The sequence below is a fragment of the Larimichthys crocea genome, chromosome XII, assembly GCF_000972845.2.
Source record: "Larimichthys crocea isolate SSNF chromosome XII, L_crocea_2.0, whole genome shotgun sequence".
Taxonomy (NCBI): domain Eukaryota; kingdom Metazoa; phylum Chordata; class Actinopteri; family Sciaenidae; genus Larimichthys; species Larimichthys crocea.
In genome coordinates, this window is record NC_040022.1 from 5,323,804 (window position 1) to 5,342,085 (window position 18,282).

Consider the following 18,282-nt stretch of genomic DNA (forward strand, 5'->3'; position numbering starts at 1 on the left):
ACCTCGTATCTTAAAACATCTACATTTTAAGCGGGGGCGTTCAAATTCACTTATTAGTCACAGCGATACATTAAACCACACTTGTATGTTGCAACTACTTATATCTTTTTACATGACGTTTTATTGGAACATTTGATATAAACAAAAATATTTTAAAGTTACACTTTAAACAACTGTAATATTGTACACGTCTTATTTGATACAAATCACTACTTTTGAGAAAATTGTGCTGGGGTTGCAATGGATGATTGTATTATATATTATTTTATCACAGATTATTATAGATTTAGACTTTAATTATTTTCTCAAATGTTTGTCCTAGAAAACGACAAAATACCCTAGTGCTCAAGACGATGCCATATACAGTCTGAAACCTAAACATGTTTCATTTACTATGGCGTAAGACCAAGAAAGGAAGCACAATCTCGCCTTTGACAACCTGGAAACATTGAGCATTTTTGCTTGAAAAGAGAGACTTAAGGTATTAAACAACTGCTGATTAATTTCCTTGTAGAAACATGTGTAGAATTAGCACAATATTTTGTACAACTTTTTAAGAACCTGTAGTATTATTATTATTCGTAGAAGCAGTACCAGTATAGACTACATGCAAAGTATATAAGTAATAATTACCATGGGTATCTAACTGAATAATTAAAGCTCTGTGGAGTCAAACTTCATTATTATCATCATATTGCACTCCACTGAAAATGTGCTATTCAATATTGTGGTTTGAAAATAAGCTGCCTGAATAGACTAGCTGGTAGTGCAGCATATTTAACTATTAACAGTATAAGTACATAAGTGATAAGTGTAAAATACCCTACAGTAACAATTATTGTTACTGTGAGAAGTAATTCTAATAATCTTATCAAACATTGCTGTGAAAATGAATGTCAAGTGGAATGGCCATGTAAACTTAACTAAATTATCAGGATGAAATCAGTCCTTCGTGAGCTAGAAAATGAAATCATAATGTGATGCCATTTGAAAAACAACAACAGAAAATGGCAGATGGCAACACCACATAGATGAATTATTTATTTAAAAACAATTTACAGAAAACAACGGCCCTGTTAAAATGACAGATTTGACACCAAAGCCATGGATCAAAATAATAAGAAAGCTTGAAGGGCAAATCATGAATGTTGCTGACAGTGATCATGACAGTTGTGATTTGATGATTTGATGCAGAACATAAATCATGTATACAGTTCAAAGTCTAGTCTCTTGGAGTTGTAGAACTGAGTTCCCTCCTGGTCCTTCCTCCGGCAGTAAACACCACTGCTGAAATAGCCTTCATCCACCCAGTCCTGGAAAACAGATAAGAAGATTAAAGCCCACCTGGCCAGATTGAGGTTAAAGGTAGAACTAGTCTGCAAACCAATGACCAGGTAAACATACTGGGATTTACTTGTTTGCAGAGACATAGATTTGCAGGACAAAAACTAAATTAATGGGTAAATCAATAGAAAATGTTATTTAATGTGTCTGTATAGTTGCAGATTAAATGGTTGTGCATGCACTTGATAACTAAACATACATTTCTGATATGACTATATCATACTATACACTATATATGTACACTATAACTGTGCCAATTCCATCTTGAAAATGTCACAGATAATCAAAGAATAGTATTATAGTAATAGTAATATGTTATGTATTTGTGAGCCAAAACTGTAATCCAACATTTCTGTTATTAATTTTCTTTCTTTGTCATTCATGTTTAATTGAGATTAAGGTGACTAAGATTAATGTGGTCTTGAGACATGTTCTGATAATTTTTAACCCAGAAAGTCAAAACAAAAGCAATGACAAAGACAAATATTTTTGCTGTATATATCCTTTATCTCTAAAGAAGTCATAATCTGTAATCAGTGGGGAGTTTCTTAGAGAGCCCATTGTTAACTACTTTTAAAATAAAATTGCTGTAAGCCAATACCTGCATCTGCTGACTGGTGAAGGGGCCATACACTTCTGAATTATCCTCATTGTCCCATTTGTACTCCCACATCACTTCAGTATTCACTGAGAAGACAAAACTTGATTAACAAAACAAGATATTTTGTGATATTGAAGGGGAATGTAGAAAAATGTAGTAACATAAAGTAACCTCTTCCATCGTCTTCCTCTTTTTTCTTTGATCTACCATGTGTGTCATCAAATGTATCTGCAAACATGTCAAGTTCATCGCCGTCTTCGTCATCGTCATCAGGTTTCAAAGCTGGTTGCTTGCTACTCATGCTTTTCATCAAATAGGCCAGTTTCTCATACGTTTGCTGATAGATCTCAAACATCCCTGATCCCACCAATCTGTCAGCTAGTGCTGTGAGCCTGTCGAGCTTTTCTGTATCCCTTTTTGTCTCATCCGTTGGTTCACTTTCGACCCTCAGCCTGCCCTTCTTCCGTCCTCCAAGGCCTCCTAGCCGTCGGAGTGCTGCGGCAACTGTCTCCCCAGGTAGCAAAAGTCCAACCACAGCTTCTGTGAGCTGGTGCTGTGTGTAGGATGCCAGTGGGTCCTCTGCAGGCTCTGTCTCCTCCTCCTCCTCCTCCTCTTTTTCTTCACCTTCTCGGCCTTTCTGCTGCTCTTCTCTTTGTTTCTCTTCCTCAGCCTCATCCTCATCACCGGCTCTGCGTGTACGTTTGGCTCCCAGGCCTTTCTTCTTTTGTTTGAAAGGTTGTTCTTTTATTCTCACCTGCAAGAAATAACATAAGTTATTGCACATTGCTTAAAAAAACTGTCAAATATAGAGCAGAATAACCTAAAATGCTCTTACCCAATCAATGTTGTCAAGCCAGTTGTCTCTTATCTGTTCTTCCTTTTTGATGAAATAGTTTCCCTCTGAGTCAAAGTGTCCTTCCTGCATCTCCTCTTCCAGGTTGAAAGGTGTGATAGGAACTCCCTCATCACAGTCGATTGTGGCTCCCTCTTGCCCTAAAAAACATAGTTAGCACAATTTCTGGTAACAAACTTCCTGATACTCCAGCCCTGTTGAGGATTAAGACTTAGAAAATTGTAAATATGTAGTCATGCCTGGAAAAATCTGAAATGAGTACAGCTTAAATAATATAGAACACATACCTTCGACGTCATCACTGGCCAGAATGTCATACTTGCTGCTGGTTGTGTCTTCCCCTTCATCCTCTTCGTCGCTATCAAGGGAATGTTTGCCCTTAAACCTGGAGCCTGGCCCGCTCACGAGCTCACAACTCTAATTCAAGAGTGAAAGAAATAGGAAAACATTATAGATGACATCATTTAACTTAAAACAGGCACGCTTTTCTTGCAAGATTTTCTTGTCCGGACAACATTACATTATGTTACATTAAATTTCATTGCATTTAGCACACGCTTTTATCCAAAGTGACTTACAGAGGAGGACATAAGCTGAGAAAGGTGTAAAGGAGCACAGAGTAGTTGTTAGTTTTGTTAGTTTTGTGAGGTAGGAAACCTTTTTTAAAGGTAGAAAACACCGTCAGCCTGACAGGTGAAAAGATTACTTCTGCATTTTTAAGGGAAAGAGATGATCCATGCAACCAGGATAGTTTTATAAATAACGAGGTGTGAAGACAATGAATCAATTATAAATGCATTCTCTCACTCGCATGGTGATCAAGCAGAGCTTCACAGTTTTACTGTAAGAGTTATACAGCGGTAGGACTGCTACGTGTTATACTGATTACAGTATGTGTGGCTTTATAATGTAACGTACTGTAATGTTATTATCAAATGGTTGTTGGTATGCAGTGATGTGAACGGGACACCGTTACCTTTTTGTTTGGGAGGTCGTCGTCCAGGTCAAACTCTCCATCTCCGTCCTCAAATGTTACTTTCCTCTTCGGCATGGTGCTTACAGGAAGGTGAGACGGCCACTCTTTTTATTCCCTCACACCGCAGCTGTAACATCAGTGAGCACAGTGAGCACATGTAACACACAGAGGAGTCCTGTAACGTCGTGAGTTACCCTGCGGCTCATGTTGCTAAAAATGTTAGCCGACAACAGCAGGCGCTCAAAGCGCATGCACAACAATTCACCGCAGAACAAACTCCAGCTCACATTTAGTTAACTGCTACATCATAACTAACACGTTGTGTCGGTGTGAAAACATGCAGGCAGCGTTAAAACATTGGAAATGTGGCAAAAACCTGATAAAAATAATTCAAGCGACGATCGTTTTCGTTTCTTCTTCGCTTGTTTTCTTCTTCTTCGCTTTCTTCTTGGTTACTAACGACAGGGAGCATTACCGCCACCACCTGGCGGAAGGAGGAATTAGGTTTTACATAGTGATATATCTAACAGTTTATAGAATAAAATACTCTGTCCTAATACGGGATATATACAATTTCTACATTGTAGATGAAGACTGTAAAAATAACACACATGGAATTATGTGGTAAAGTAAAGTGTAAACAAATCATCATGTTTTATAGTTCATTTATTTATCTTGCTTTAATGACAGCTTTGCCACCTGAAGCATTTATGTGTACCCGAACCTGAGGTGCAGTTAACTGGTGATTTCTGAGGCTGGTAACTATAATGTAGAAAGTAATAAATGAGGAGCTGTGTCCAAACTTTTGACTGGTACTGTACAAGAAACTGTACTTTGCGGCAAACCCAAAATTTCAAGTTCCACAAGATTCAGTTTAACATTTTAAGAAGCAAATTTGTGAATTGAACAGTTCATTCTCCACAAATAAATAACATAAACACACCTGCATAGCAAAATTAATTCATGCTAAAGATAGTGTTTGTGATTTGAACCCCTTTTTTGATAGGTCGTAGTATAAATTATAGTATAATGTAGTATAAAGCAATATTAATCAAAAATAATTAACTTAAATTGAATATACAAGTATACAAGAAGAAACTAGTGGCGTTTAGATTTTTCAGTGAGGTTTTGCTACAGCATAATGAGTTTGATTTTGACTGTGGGTACATGCTGTATAGGAAAGGCCCCACAGTACATAAGGTCGTGTAAATCTTTTCTCCTAGGACTCTTTTAGATTTGAAATTCTTGAAGGTCCTTAAGGATAAAAAAGGATATGCGTGTATCAAAAATAGATACAAGGAAATGTTGAGGCACACCTTCATGTCATGTAATATTTGTCTTTGCTTTTTATTGATATCAAAAATGATTCTTACTTAGAGATTCTTAGATGAAATTGCTTTAAAAGCAGCAAAGATTTAACACATCTGATATAGTCATAAACAGATCATTCTTATGTCTAAAAAGAAGCTGTACAAATCTATCAAGGGACATATGCTTTTCACACCATCAGAGATTAAAATAAAACACATCTGAAAAAAAGTAAAAAGTAACACAAAATGCAGAAGTGAGACAGCTGAGGTAAAGCCACAAGATCTCAAACTCCACTTCAACATCTTGCATCTCACTTCCAGGTAGCAGTTTAGGGAGGTTGGTTTCGACTGTTTGGTTCGGCTGATCCAATAGCTCAGGGTCGACTCAAGCGGATAGGAGAGAGACTATAATGTGTCAGGATTTTGTTACCAGGAAGTGGGTCGAGTTATTTATATTTCAACGTTCGTCCTCTTGTACCCAAGGGAGCAGTGGTAGTAACCTGAAACTATATATTCAAACATTGTCTGGTTCTGGATGCATCGAAGTGATAGAGGACGATCAGCTTCATGTTTAGGAATGCCGAGGACCAGGTAAAAATATCTGTAAATATAAATAATGTAAAGACTGTGTGGAAGGGTAAAGTGACCCTGTGAGGGATTCAACATTCACAGAGGTAAGTCTAAGTCACTCTTTTCTATTCTGTCACTTCTGTCTGAGTCACTATGCATGAAGTTTAGAATGTCTCTGCTACTGGGATGCGACATGTCTCATCTATCTATCTATCTATCTATCTATCTATCTATCTATCTATCTAACTGTATGTCTGTCTTTAAACCTTAAGTGTGATGCATATTAATATGAATTAGTTCCAAGTAATATTAGTATTATTAGTAGTAATAGAGAGCTACATAATTGAACTTAACAGAAAAGTATAAATGTTTAAATGTTTTGCTGCACTGAAATATTTCTTGAATTTGTTGCACTTTTCAGTGTTAAAACTCAGTGATGCAAGGAGTATTCGTCTCTTTTACTCAAGTAAAACTATCAATGCTTTAATGAAAAAATATTATATTGTATCATAACATTATATGTAGCAAAAGTACAAAAGTGTTATGAGCAAAATGTGATTTAAATATCAAAAGAACTACAAATTAAAATTACATGAATCAACTGTTATGTAAGACTGTTATGTAACATGTAAAAGGGTATTTTACTGTTGTAGCCAATCACGTTGAAGCTAGTCTTTATCAGTTATAGGTTATAACTTCATATACAGTTGGGTTGTTTAATACAGTAGCTCTCAACCTAGGGGCAAGGCTCCTTTGATGGGCTTAAAGATCAATCTTAGGGTTAATGAGATTATTAATGGAAGAGGAAAGAAGAAAAGAATAATGTTCTGCTTGTTAAATTCTCTGTATTATATATTATAGTTATTCAAATCTGAGAAGTTTAGAAGGGAAGTGCCTCTTTGGCTAACATCTCATACACGTCTGAAGCATGAAAGTGGAAGTAGAAAGTAAAGTATAGGTACAGTCAAGTTCCTATGTATGATAAACTGAGAGCTGTGAGAGAGTGTACAGATAATAAGAGAATATTAAAGATCTAAAGACCTGAATTTGCTGAATGTCAGCGGTATGTTACATGAATTCCACATGTCATACAGTTTTTAATATTTTACATTATAAATGTGAAATCACTTTGTCTTCTTTAGGTGTTGGGATGAAGCTCCATGAGAAGATTTTGACCCATTACCTATCATGCACCTCTCCGGTGGATAAAGAGGGCTATCTCTACAAAAAGGTTTGGATAAACATAAAACACAGACAACATGAAATAACTTAATTACTGATATGCATATGACAGCAAAAGTAGTTATCCTGCTGTCTTTCTCCATAGAAAGAGAGAAATGCTACTTACCAGCGGCGGTGGTTTGTCCTGAAGGCAAACCTGCTTTTCTACCAGGAACGTCCAGCTGACCGACACCTACTGGGTGTCATTGTGCTGGAGGGATGTGCAGTCCGCCGCTCAGAGTCTGATGGACAGTTTGCCTTTTCCCTGGTGTTTGAAGGGCCCGGACTCAAAACCTACAGATTTGCAGCAGTGGATCGTCAGACTCAAGAGAGCTGGGTAAAAGCTTTGCTCTCAGCCAGCCACTGTTATCTCTCCCTGCTGGTGAGAGACTTGGGGAGGCAGTATGAAGGTGTGTTATGTATAATCATGCCAGCTTGTATAAAATTAAGTTTATGGGTGTTTTTTGTTATCTTTAAATAAGTTTTCTATTCTATTCTTACTCTTCTTAGAATAACCTAAATACCCTTCTAGTGGTCAGTCATTAGATGAAACGACCAAAAGATAATTTTTATATCTGTCTGATAAATACAATGTAAACAGGGAGTCAGTCCCAGACCAAAGGTGCCTACCAACACTTCTAAAGCCATTTGTTATGATGAGTTGATGATGATTATTACATGTTTTTGGCAACACGACTCCAGGAAATTACTGCCCTCTGCCAAAAAATAGTCCAGCACACAACCTCCATAAAATTGCAAATACTTGCTTTTACATTATTGGTACATTGCTGATATGCAGATTTTGTTGCCTGTTTCCGGTCTTTGTCCTAAGCTGTGCTCAGGTATTGATTTTCTCAGGTAACTACACCAGAAAATTGATATTTTTCAAACTGTCCAGCTATTCTTATGCGAAAAGTGCTGTATAAACAATATTTATTATCAGTTATTATGAGCTTGTGTTTTTATTAATTTCCTGTTTTCCATCTGCAGAGGCTAAACAGCAACAAGGCTCTGGTGCATGCCCTCACAGCACCTCTGACAATGCCCTCAAGTCCACAACCAACTTTTTCTTCCCTGTGCAGGGGCCAACAACAGTGGTCAGAGAGGGGAGAAGCTTCAGTGCCAGCACTGTTTTATCAGCACCCACTAGAGTGGTGGCTAAAAAGTCCCCTAAACTGTGGCATAGGAGAAATGCTCACGTCACACCCCTAAATGGACCAGCACCTTTGTACGGCGAATGGCCTTTGGTGGGTTTTGATCCTCTTGAGGAGTTTAGCAAACTTCATGATTATTATGGCCAGGAGGTGAAGAAAGTGAGAGAAGATTGGCTGAGGAGTCGACAAGCAGAAGAGGGGCAGAGGGGAGGGAGGGAGGGAAACCTCATTGATCTAGGGTGAAAAAAAAAAACTGACAGCTCGAAGACTGTTTAAGAGGAAGTGAGAGGGGAAGGGTTGGTACGTTTTAAAAAGGAACTGAACCTGATGTGGTGTGAGTTATACTGTATTTAACATAGAGTTTGAGGCCCAAACACCTGTAAATGTGCTAAATGTTCCTCCATTTCATGTTTTTCCTGAGCCAAGACGGCCTTAAAGTGTCCATGGGATGCAACAAAGAACAAACAAGGAATCTAGACACAGCATTGACTGATGTTACTAAGATCAACAATGTTCTGTGTGACAGTGTATCAGTGAGCCAGCATGCACAATAATAGGACCCTGAACCTGAAGCAGCTAAATGGAATTCAGCCATCATTAATCTGTGACATGTCAAAATGTCTTCCATTAAAAAAACTTCTATTCCTTTTTTGTTCTCATGCACTTCCTGCTAACTGGAACCTGCACACCTGTTGTTATACATAATAATTATGCATAACAGTTTCCTGAGCATTCACATGTGGTGTATTTAATGATTTCATCCATGGCATAAGAAAGGCTTTATGAAGCAGTATTAAGCAAAGAGTATTATATATTTTTTATTGCATGAAAAAATAAAACTGATCATGTCGACTTACTGTAAATGTTTCATAATCAATCAGCTCTTGTTGATACATAGCCTACTGTGTGGGATGGGTTAAGACACTCAAAATACAAACACAAATGTAATTATGTTTCATATTCTGATTTATATCAGTTTTAAAACAAACAAAATAGAATTACAATGATACATATGAGCATAATTTTACATTTTATGTAAGTGTCATGGCCATAATAGGATCTTGGGCTTGACAATTTAACTTTGTTGATCAGAAAAATTATTTTAAAAATGGTGAATGAGAAATATATGGAATTAAGAACTGCATACATTGTGTTTGCCAGTAAGCTATAATAATGCAACTCACCTCAAAGCATCAAAACTGAATTCTGAATTCTGAAACTGAATTTTACGAATAATGAACTGTATATCTTGTAGTTTACATATACACAGCCCTATATCTAAAATATGCCCATATATATATAATATGCTGATACAAAAAATACAAACACAACTTCCAGTTTATAAAGTTTTGAAAGACTGAAAATGGCTGTGCTTGTGATTCTTTTTTTAAAAAGTCATTATCTTGAGGAAATAATATAATCAACCTGTTACCAGGAGGAAAAAAAGACTGTTTCTTCTTATTACTTATAATTTCTTGCTACTATAAAACAAAAGTGTCTAATTGCAGCAAACCAAACTACTCATTTATGCCTTGACTAACTTCTTTGCTATGAATCTTCCTATGAAGACTCCTCACTGAGTCTAAGCTTCAGAGAGACATGCAATAGATATATGACAATCATTGGAGGGTGGTAAACAGCAGATGGTGCTGCAGGCACAGTGCTCTGACTCTGGGCCCACCTGATTGTTGTTTACAGAGTGTAATCTTAGCTGTGTGAACCAGTCAGAAATAGCACACTAATTTATAGAAGTATGCAAGTGAGAAAAAGAATGCAACTGATGTTAAAACTGTCTCAATATTTGGGGAAATGAAGTGTCTTTAATTGAGTTATCCACTCATTTACTTGAGTAAATCTGGATCATTACAACATTCCTGACTGTAATTAACACAGAATCCACTGGGTTAATTAGACAAAGGCAAAAAAAATGGTAGGGTATAATTGTAATATGTGTTATAATTAAGCTATTCATTCAGCTGTGATGCCTCCACCAAGTTTAGTGCCATCAGACTGAAAAAAGTAAAAGCCGACCTGACCTTAAACTTAAAATTCACTGAATGGCAATTACTGTAATACAATGCTAAAGGGCATCAAATAACAAAACAGGGGAACTTGAGACCGGTAGGTAATCAAACAAACTGGAGTGTAACATTACAAACTTTGACATCTCCCATGCCACATATGTCACAAATGTCAGGCCTCTATAGGGTCGCCTCCCTCCATAAACTCACAGCTTCTCCACATTCCAGTCTATACAGACAGACATACCAATCATCTAAAAAGTGATAGATGGCTTCAGAGAAGTGTGGCAAGCCGTGTCACATTACACCAATGGCCCCAGAAATGTACACACATCTGTATGGAAGCATTTCCTTACAATAACTGTGTGTAAACACATCATGAAGTGACACTGTTTAGTGTGTTTGTTTGTTTTTTTACAACTGTGTTAACAAGTCAACAAATTGCTGCATAGACATCTATGAAACATTATTATCATTTTATAGAGACAGGGCTATTATTATAACAAGTTTTCTTTTCTTTTAATTAAGACAAAATTTGAGATAATTTAAGAAACTGAATTAGTTAAATTCCTTAACAGCAAGAATAATCATTTGTAAGCTAACGGTATGAGGAAAATGCATCTTTCCATGTCTCATATAGAATGTTTGGTTTGTGCCTACAATCTTGTTACATGAAGAAAAGAAAACATTTAGTGTTTTTATTATTATATTGATTATTTCTGATCATTATCGAATAATTGATGATGAAAAAAGCCCAAAGTACGTCAACGCCCCTTGCTGAATTATTACAGGATTATGAGACTCCCTTACTTCGCACATCGGACGGTTGCTCTACCAACTGAGCTAAACTGAGCCCCCCCATGTTCAGTTGTTTTAGCCCTTAAGATGTCTGCTTCCACACTATGAAAGGTTTTAGGGGCATGTTAAAGTTTAAATCTAAAGGTCCAATTTGTAAGAATTAGGGGTCTCTATTTACATGTCAGAATGTGAATATAATATGCATGATTTTGTTTTAATAATCATCTGAAAGTAAGAATCATCATTATCTTTTCTTCACCTTAGAATGAGCCACAGGTCCACTTCTACAGAGTCCACCATGTTTCTACAGTAGCCCAGAATAGACAAACTAAACTCTGACTAAATGACATCTAGTGGTATAACCAGTAGTTATACCACTAGATGTCACTGACCGCTACACACCGATGCTTTAAAAGATTTTGTTACATAGCGAATGTAAAGCCAAAATGCAAAATGATATCCAGCACATTTATTAGTCTTAACTCCACCTCTATTTCAAATGTTGAAATCACAGTCAGAACACGTGCAGTGACAAGTTTCATTCCTGCAACAAGGTGGTGATAATCAGGCCAATCGGGGGTCAAAGGTCAAACACAAGGGGAGGACTGACAGCTAGCACCAGGCTCTGGATATCCTGTGCACATGAGACAAAACAAAAGTCTGTCTAATCCAAATTACCGTAGGGGTGGAAACCAATAAAAACAAAGAGACATGACTCATTATTGACCATCAAAGTGTCAGAGTGAGGAGATCAATGGAAACAGTCACAACCAGAGAGCTGATAGAGGGGGCAAAAATAAATTCCTCCAACAGACAAGATTAACAAAGTTCTTGATGAAATGAAAACAGATTATCTGAGGTAAATTTGGATGTAAAACCTGAAAAAACAAATGAAGGAAAGGATTTTGCTCCAAGGGCCTGGCACATTGGCAGACTGTCAAGTTTATTTAGCTATTTTAGTCGCCCTCAGCTGTCCCTTTTATGTTCTTCTGGGAATGTCTGCTGCCATCACCCTGCCAAGTAATCCCCTTATATTTAAGGGGTGGGTAGACGGCACAAGAGGGGGGCTGGGGGAAAACAGGTGGAAAAGTGTTCCTGATAGAGGCCAATCACCAAACACACACCTTTGCAGAGATGAGAAAGCAGGACAGCAGCCAGGGGTTAATGGTGCTTTCACTTGTTTGGCATGTTGTTGATCAGAACTCACTGTGAAAAGCTATTTCACAGTTACATAATTAACTATATACAGTGGTGAAAGGTAACTAAATACAAGTTTTGTAATAAAGTATTTCCATTTCCGTTTTGTGTTTCGTTAGAGAATTGTTTTTTGGCTTAAAAAATGGAGCTTATACTTGGGACTCAATGTCCCATTCCAAACATGACAGATGCAACATTTAAACTTCTGAGATATGTTTCATTAAAATAAATTTTGAGACCTAGAGAGGTAAAATTACCCAACATTTCACCGAAAAGCAACAATTAAAAAGATCCTCGCTCATTAATTATCTCACGACCCTTCAAATTTATCTGGTGACACTTTGGAGGGCCCCGATCCCTAGGCTGGGAACCACTGTACTAAATTACTTAACAGTATATAAAGTATTTATAGCTCCACCTCAATCAGCTACAGCAGCAAAATGCCTTTGACACATTGATCAGTATTAGCAGTCTAATAGTGTCACATATAGTACCGGTCACATGGCACATTTCTCTGAATGAATACTTTTATAATATAACTTGAATACCTGAAGTACTTGAAGTCATACTTTTATGTCTCCTATTTCTTGTGCTTTACAGTCAAAGATAATGATGTTAATGTTAACAATGCCCAAGATAACGACCTTGGTGATGACAAAAAACAATAATGATGATGATGATGATGATGATGATGATGATGATGATGATGATGATGAGAAGTACTGGTGTTTTTAGTTGATTAATATGAAGTCTATCTTAATTCATCACTGTTTATTTAAACTTTATATAGGTTAGTTACTTATAGTAATGTTTTCTTGAAATGTTGCTGGATGGATTTGTTTAGATGGATTTTGTTTTTCAAACAACTTCTTTGTACTCGATCTCCATTAGAAAATCAATAAATAATAATAACAATAATAATAATGGTATAATAATTAATTATGTCACTACTCCCAAATAATCACGATAGAAGAGGATAAGAAGTACAAAAAAGGAAATGTAGGTAAAGATGTGTCCTTAATAAAGTGAAGCCCAGTAAACACTACTTAATACTAATGCAATACTACTATGATGCTATTAATAAATACATACATACTTACACCCATATATAATTCTGTGTGACCCAAAGATATATAGTTTGTTTTACTGTAACCCAGCTATTTAAAATATTGCCTACAGACAGAGACTAAATATGGGTTCTTCCATCTTGTTTGTTGTGTGAAGAGATTGATTCATTTTGGAAATGAGCCAGATGCTTTCATGCATTAATACATATTTGGTGCTACCACAGAGCTCCCTCCATCACTTTTATGGAAAATTCCCAAATTTGACATCATTACCTTGTCACAACTTAAAATAAGAAGCAGAGCTGTGCACATACAGGGTAAAAGCTGTATCAGTTGCTGAGGGTATAGAATACTTGTGTCTCTGTAATATCGCAATGGGCATCACAAACCAAAAATAAAATCAGCCAGTGGCTGCCTCAGAGAGTGCCTCTCTGCCGGCAGATGGAGGTGGACATAAGGAGGGTGGAGAGACAGTGTCCACTGGTCCAACAAGCATCTATGTCCCGAATGTCCTTATTAGTCCACGTGGGACTGCAAACCTGCAGCATGGTCCCTCAGATATCAGGTTTACTTAATTCCAAGACTCCTGGGTCTATTTCTGATCTTCTGTAAGGTGATACACTGTACCGCCATTCTGTCTCCTTCACTTTTGCCATCAGTTCATCCTTGGCCATCCTCTACCCCCCTGACCCCCCCTTTCTCTCTGACTCTCTCCCTCTCTCTCTTTTTATCCCCATCCAAACTTGAGGCTGTGGCTAAAGTTAGATTGGTTTGCGGGGGTATATAAGCCCCCGGGAATATACGTATAACGCGGCTTCACACTATCTTCTCCTTCTTGATCAGCCAAACTACCACTCATACCGTCTCAAGATGGTGAGTACCAGGGTTCCCACATCTCTTCACTCTACTGGTGGAAGTATCTACAGGGGATTCAAACCAACCTTATGGATTAAGTCATTTTTTTTATTGAAACTTGAAACAATATTAACAAAAAGATGGAAGCATTTGACATCACTTGCAGTAGCTCCAGTGATTTTGGACATTTTTTTGTGGATTTTTTTTGTTGCCTTATTGCAGTTCTTGGTGATCAGTTTTAAGGATGCTTTGATGCTAATGTGTTGTTAGATTCGAGTTTACATAATGCACTTCAGACTGCATGTCAAACTCAGAGATCTGTAGAGGCAAATTCAGGAAAATTACTCATGCTTAAGTGCTAGATAGATCAGTGACATCTTTACTAACCTGAGGATTGCACTTGAACTTGTGGTATCTGATAGAACAGTGGTTCTTGACCTGGGAGTCAAGACCTCTTTAAGGGATAACAAGATAAATCTGAGGGGGTCATGACATAGTTAATGGGACAGGAAAGATGGTGGGATGGGAAGAAGAAGAACACTGTTCTGCTACACGAGACACATTTTTCAGTCTTTTCTCTAATCTTGGTTTTAGTACTTTTACCCATCTAATAATTATTTAACTGGATCAATAAAATGAAATGAATAATTACATAGGAGTACATCATTTTCTGGCGGATATATTTGTAATCACAAGCTTAAAGGGTGAGGAACCACTGCCTGCAGAGCACTCAGTAGCATCAGTGTGAGATTTTGCCTAAAGCTAACTGACTTACTTAAAGATTTTACTCCTGTGTTTTTCCTTCAGGCACCAAAGAAGGCCAAGAGGAGGCAGGCAGCAGGAGACGGCGGCTCCTCCAATGTGTTCTCCATGTTTGAGCAGAGCCAGATTCAGGAGTACAAAGAGGTGAGGTTTGTCTGCACATACAGTGACACTCCATCCCTACAAGAGCCCCCTTTTCCTATTGTATGAGCATCGCTCAGGGCAGCCCCAGGAAACATTAGACATCTGTGTTACCTCTGGTTAACAGATATAAAAAAAAATTCAGATTCTGAATTAAAACTTGTTTAATTTCAATTACATTCTTTGGAGATGGTAACCAAAATTAGAATAGGTAAAGCAGCTCTCAGATCCATTTTCACAGCAGTTGCTATTTTACGTACCCTCTCCTCCCCTGACAATTTAATAAGCATAAGAATGTCATTAGGAGGAGCTCTGAAATATCTGACACCATCCAAAGCTCTCTGCATTTTGTTCACCTTTGACCTGCCCCCCAGCTGTCACTCAGACATCTCCTTAAGGCTCTTACTGAAGACTGGGGGGCCAAGCAGACCAACTGGACCTCCACCGGCATATTTTAATGCAGAACAGGAGGAGGGAGAAAATGAACACATTTCATGTGTTCAACTTTTGTCAATATGTTTTCTCACTTCCAAAATTACTTTGAAAGTGATGGGCAGATAAAGAGAAAGCAAAAGGAGAAACTGTAAAAGTGAGGCACGAGGCGCGAATGCCACGTGTTGGCGTTCAATAAGGTCATGGAGATGGGATTTTATAAGGATGACCTGTCAAGAGATTAGTTGATTGGATGGTGCCAGTCTGTGTTTTCAGCGTGTTGTCAAGGGAAATGTGCTGTGAATAGAGGAAACATTCCTCCCTCGATAAGTGATACAGGCGTCTTGAGTACCACTAAGGGAATGAATGACATGATGATTAGGACACTCTTAGCACATTGCATAGATGGAATGATAGCAGCCGGGGGGTGATATATTTTGCATCTGTCAGAGCGAGGAAAGAGTGTGCATGTGTGTGTGTGTGTGTGAGAGAGAGAGTAAGAAATAGGAAGGCAGGGAGGGTGGCGAGAATGGTGACTGAGTTCAAGTTCAAGTCCAAGAGGTTATCTTAAGTTTCATAGACGTAAGCTGCACAGGGTGAGCAGATCAGACAGCTGTTCTTTAATGATACTTTCCAAGATTAACATCTATGAAAAGACTTGGGGGGGCCACCTTTACGCACCCCCATAAGTGACACCCCTCCCTCACCCTTCCTCGTCAAGGCCACTGCAGTCAGGCTTGACTTTTTGGGTGCAGCCTCTGTCTTGCACAATATCCTCTAACAATTGTACAGCATTGCGTCAAAGATACTCCCCAGCTGCCACTTAAACTGACAAAACTATTGACTGGGGATTCACCATCCGTCCACAATGCTTCCATGTAATAAACTTTGTCTGTTTCACTTCTTTTTAGGCCTTCACAATCATTGACCAGAACAGAGATGGTATCATCAGCAAAGATGATCTGAGGGACGTGCTGGCTTCAATGGGTGAGTGATGATGGGATAAATCAACAGTGGAAAAGCATGTGGGACTATATGTTTCATGGTCTCTTGTACTAATCTGACATTTCGTGCTGTTTAGGCCAGCTGAATGTGAAGAATGAGGAGCTCGAGGCCATGATCAAGGAGGCCAGCGGCCCTATCAACTTCACCGTCTTCCTCACCATGTTCGGAGAGAAGCTGAAGGGTGGGCATCTAATTTTCGCCAACTGTCACATTACTTAATATTGATATTGCATATCAATATTCATAAATCCCCCCTGTTCTAACCAGGTGCTGACCCCGAGGACGTTATTCTTAGCGCCTTCAAGGTCCTGGACCCCGAGGGTACTGGAACCATCAAGAAGGAATTGTGAGCACTTTTTAATGATGTTTTATCAGGCATATCTAAATAGGATGAATTTATGTTTGTTGACTGCCAAAATCTGTTTGCCCATTCCAGCCTTGAGGAGCTCCTGACCACTCAGTGCGACAGGTTCTCCAAGGAGGAGGTAATTTTAACCACCTGTTTAGAATATTATTAGGGATACTTCATGTTTTTGGCTCGTTGGTCCCATTGCTTACTGTTAATGAGTATATCCTGGAGTGCAGTGCTGGAGTCAATTATTCACCTAGAGCATCTGAGTTTAACAATCAGTGGAATTCTTAGTCTGGGCAACTCAGACTAGACTTTTTATGATAGTGATAGCATTGTTTGTAGACAAGTAAATCCCATTTTCCTTTCCATTTTCACACCTTACTGTAGAGGCAAAATGTCAGCTTTTCTTTCTCAGGCATTCTTCTACAATATCCATTCTAGGTTGTTCCTTTCTAGAAACATTTTTTTAAGTATTTGTTTTTTAACAAGACCATGGACCAACAATATGTATTCCTTTTTAAGAATATGAGTGAGCTACTACATATCCTGCCATGCTGAATTACCAACCCTCATTTTCTCCTTCAGATTAAGAACATGTGGGCCGCCTTCCCCCCAGATGTTGCTGGCAACGTAGACTACAAGAATATCTGCTACGTCATCACACACGGAGAGGAGAAGGAGGAGTAAAGAGAGAGCTAGAAGACAAGAAAGACAGCAATCCCTTTGCTATTCTGCCTTCCCTGCCCTTTTCTTTCCTCCTCTTCCTCCCTGCTCACCTTTTGTGTAACCCCATGTGCTCAGCCACTCATGTTGAAACTAAAGACTTGTCACACCGACACATGAGAGTGCCGCTGCCCTTGGGATGTCTATGTTTGCTTATGGGGAATAGGGGTGGTTTTCAATAAAATGATCCTGTAACATCATTTCCATCCACAAGCTTTTCTCAAAAACCTTCTTTCCTTGCAACCATCTTCCATCTTCTCACCTCTATATCTCTGCCTGGCCTATCACTTTAGCCTCTGAGGTGTGTGAATGAACTGTATCCCTCTGTTTCCCTCGGTATCTGAGGAGAAGACAGGTTTACTACAGGGGGGAGGTGGGGCACACAAATGATGAGGACCTCATTCCAAATTTTGAAGATGTCCTCTTGGTAGAACAGGTGAGAGGAGGGAGACCAATTGCAGGTTAGAGAGGAAAAAGTTGTCTCCTAAAAGTGACGACAACTTTTTTCTTTGAAAAGTTATAAAAACATGACTGAAGGAGAGGAGAGAAAGGGACGAAAGAAAACATTCAAATCTTCGATTTCTTTCTCTCCACTCCCTCCTACATCCAATAAATCATCTTTTTTTTTTCCATAAGCTGTCTCAACTTCAGTGACTGGACTCTTCCTCGCCTTTCCTCTGTAATGAATAAAAGGGACAAACTGTGAATAAAATCTCTTTCCTTTTGTACAATAGTGTCTGTTCAGTTGGCTCTGTGGGACAGGGTTCAAGGGAGGAAATAAGTCTGGTGAAACAATCCCTCATGAATACATAGCCAGCGACATCTAGTGGAGCTTCTTTAGACCTGCATTTACAAACAGGGACCTAACCCATGCAGCACCAACTGTATATTGATGTTCTA

The 18,282-nt window shown here is 38.4% G+C and overlaps 3 protein-coding genes across 4 annotated transcripts; 2 read left to right on the top strand and 1 right to left on the bottom strand.

The window, feature by feature from the left end:
• Positions 1-1,010: 1,010 nt before the first annotated feature.
• cd2bp2 (CD2 (cytoplasmic tail) binding protein 2) lies at positions 1,011-4,257 on the bottom strand. Its single transcript, XM_010744962.3, has 7 exons — positions 4,151-4,257; positions 3,775-3,901; positions 3,086-3,215; positions 2,781-2,938; positions 2,117-2,699; positions 1,946-2,031; positions 1,011-1,313 (listed from the first exon to the last, which is right to left on the bottom strand). The coding sequence occupies exons 2-7, from the start codon at positions 3,847-3,849 to the stop codon at positions 1,203-1,205; spliced, it is 1,143 nt and encodes a 380-aa protein (XP_010743264.2). The 5' UTR covers positions 3,850-3,901; positions 4,151-4,257; the 3' UTR covers positions 1,011-1,202.
• A 1,136-nt stretch (positions 4,258-5,393) lies between these two features.
• Positions 5,394-9,347, top strand: pheta2 (PH domain containing endocytic trafficking adaptor 2). Of its 2 annotated transcripts, none has more exons than XM_010744959.3 (4): positions 5,394-5,675; positions 6,797-6,885; positions 6,982-7,285; positions 7,866-9,347. In XM_010744959.3, the coding sequence occupies exons 2-4, from the start codon at positions 6,805-6,807 to the stop codon at positions 8,270-8,272; spliced, it is 792 nt and encodes a 263-aa protein (XP_010743261.1). In that variant the 5' UTR covers positions 5,394-5,675; positions 6,797-6,804; the 3' UTR covers positions 8,273-9,347. The 2 variants fall into 2 exon arrangements, with proteins under 2 accessions (XP_010743261.1, XP_010743260.1); XM_010744958.3 differs by having other exon boundaries at positions 5,394-5,758; positions 7,866-9,346.
• A 4,575-nt stretch (positions 9,348-13,922) lies between these two features.
• mylpfa (myosin light chain, phosphorylatable, fast skeletal muscle a) lies at positions 13,923-18,108 on the top strand (the record flags this gene model as incomplete). The annotated part of the gene is given in 7 exon segments (NM_001303368.1): positions 13,923-13,985; positions 14,775-14,873; positions 16,214-16,289; positions 16,384-16,488; positions 16,575-16,653; positions 16,744-16,792; positions 17,245-18,108. Coding segments are annotated over 7 exon segments (513 nt in total). The 5' UTR covers positions 13,923-13,982.
• Between the last annotated feature and the right edge of the window lie 174 nt (positions 18,109-18,282).

Coding starts and splice junctions, on each gene's coding strand:
- cd2bp2 (XM_010744962.3), bottom strand. CDS start 3,849: ATGCCGAAGAGGAAAGTAACATTTGAGGACGGAGATGGAGAGTTTGAC. Junction 3,216..3,774: donor ACGACCTCCCAAACAAAAAG/GTAACGGTGTCC, acceptor CTCTTGAATTAG/AGTTGTGAGCTCGTGAGCGG. Junction 2,939..3,085: donor GGCCAGTGATGACGTCGAAG/GTATGTGTTCTA, acceptor TATGTTTTTTAG/GGCAAGAGGGAGCCACAATC.
- pheta2 (XM_010744959.3), top strand. CDS start 6,805: ATGAAGCTCCATGAGAAGATTTTGACCCATTACCTATCATGCACCTCT. Junction 6,886..6,981: donor AGGGCTATCTCTACAAAAAG/GTTTGGATAAAC, acceptor CTTTCTCCATAG/AAAGAGAGAAATGCTACTTA. Junction 7,286..7,865: donor CTTGGGGAGGCAGTATGAAG/GTGTGTTATGTA, acceptor TTCCATCTGCAG/AGGCTAAACAGCAACAAGGC.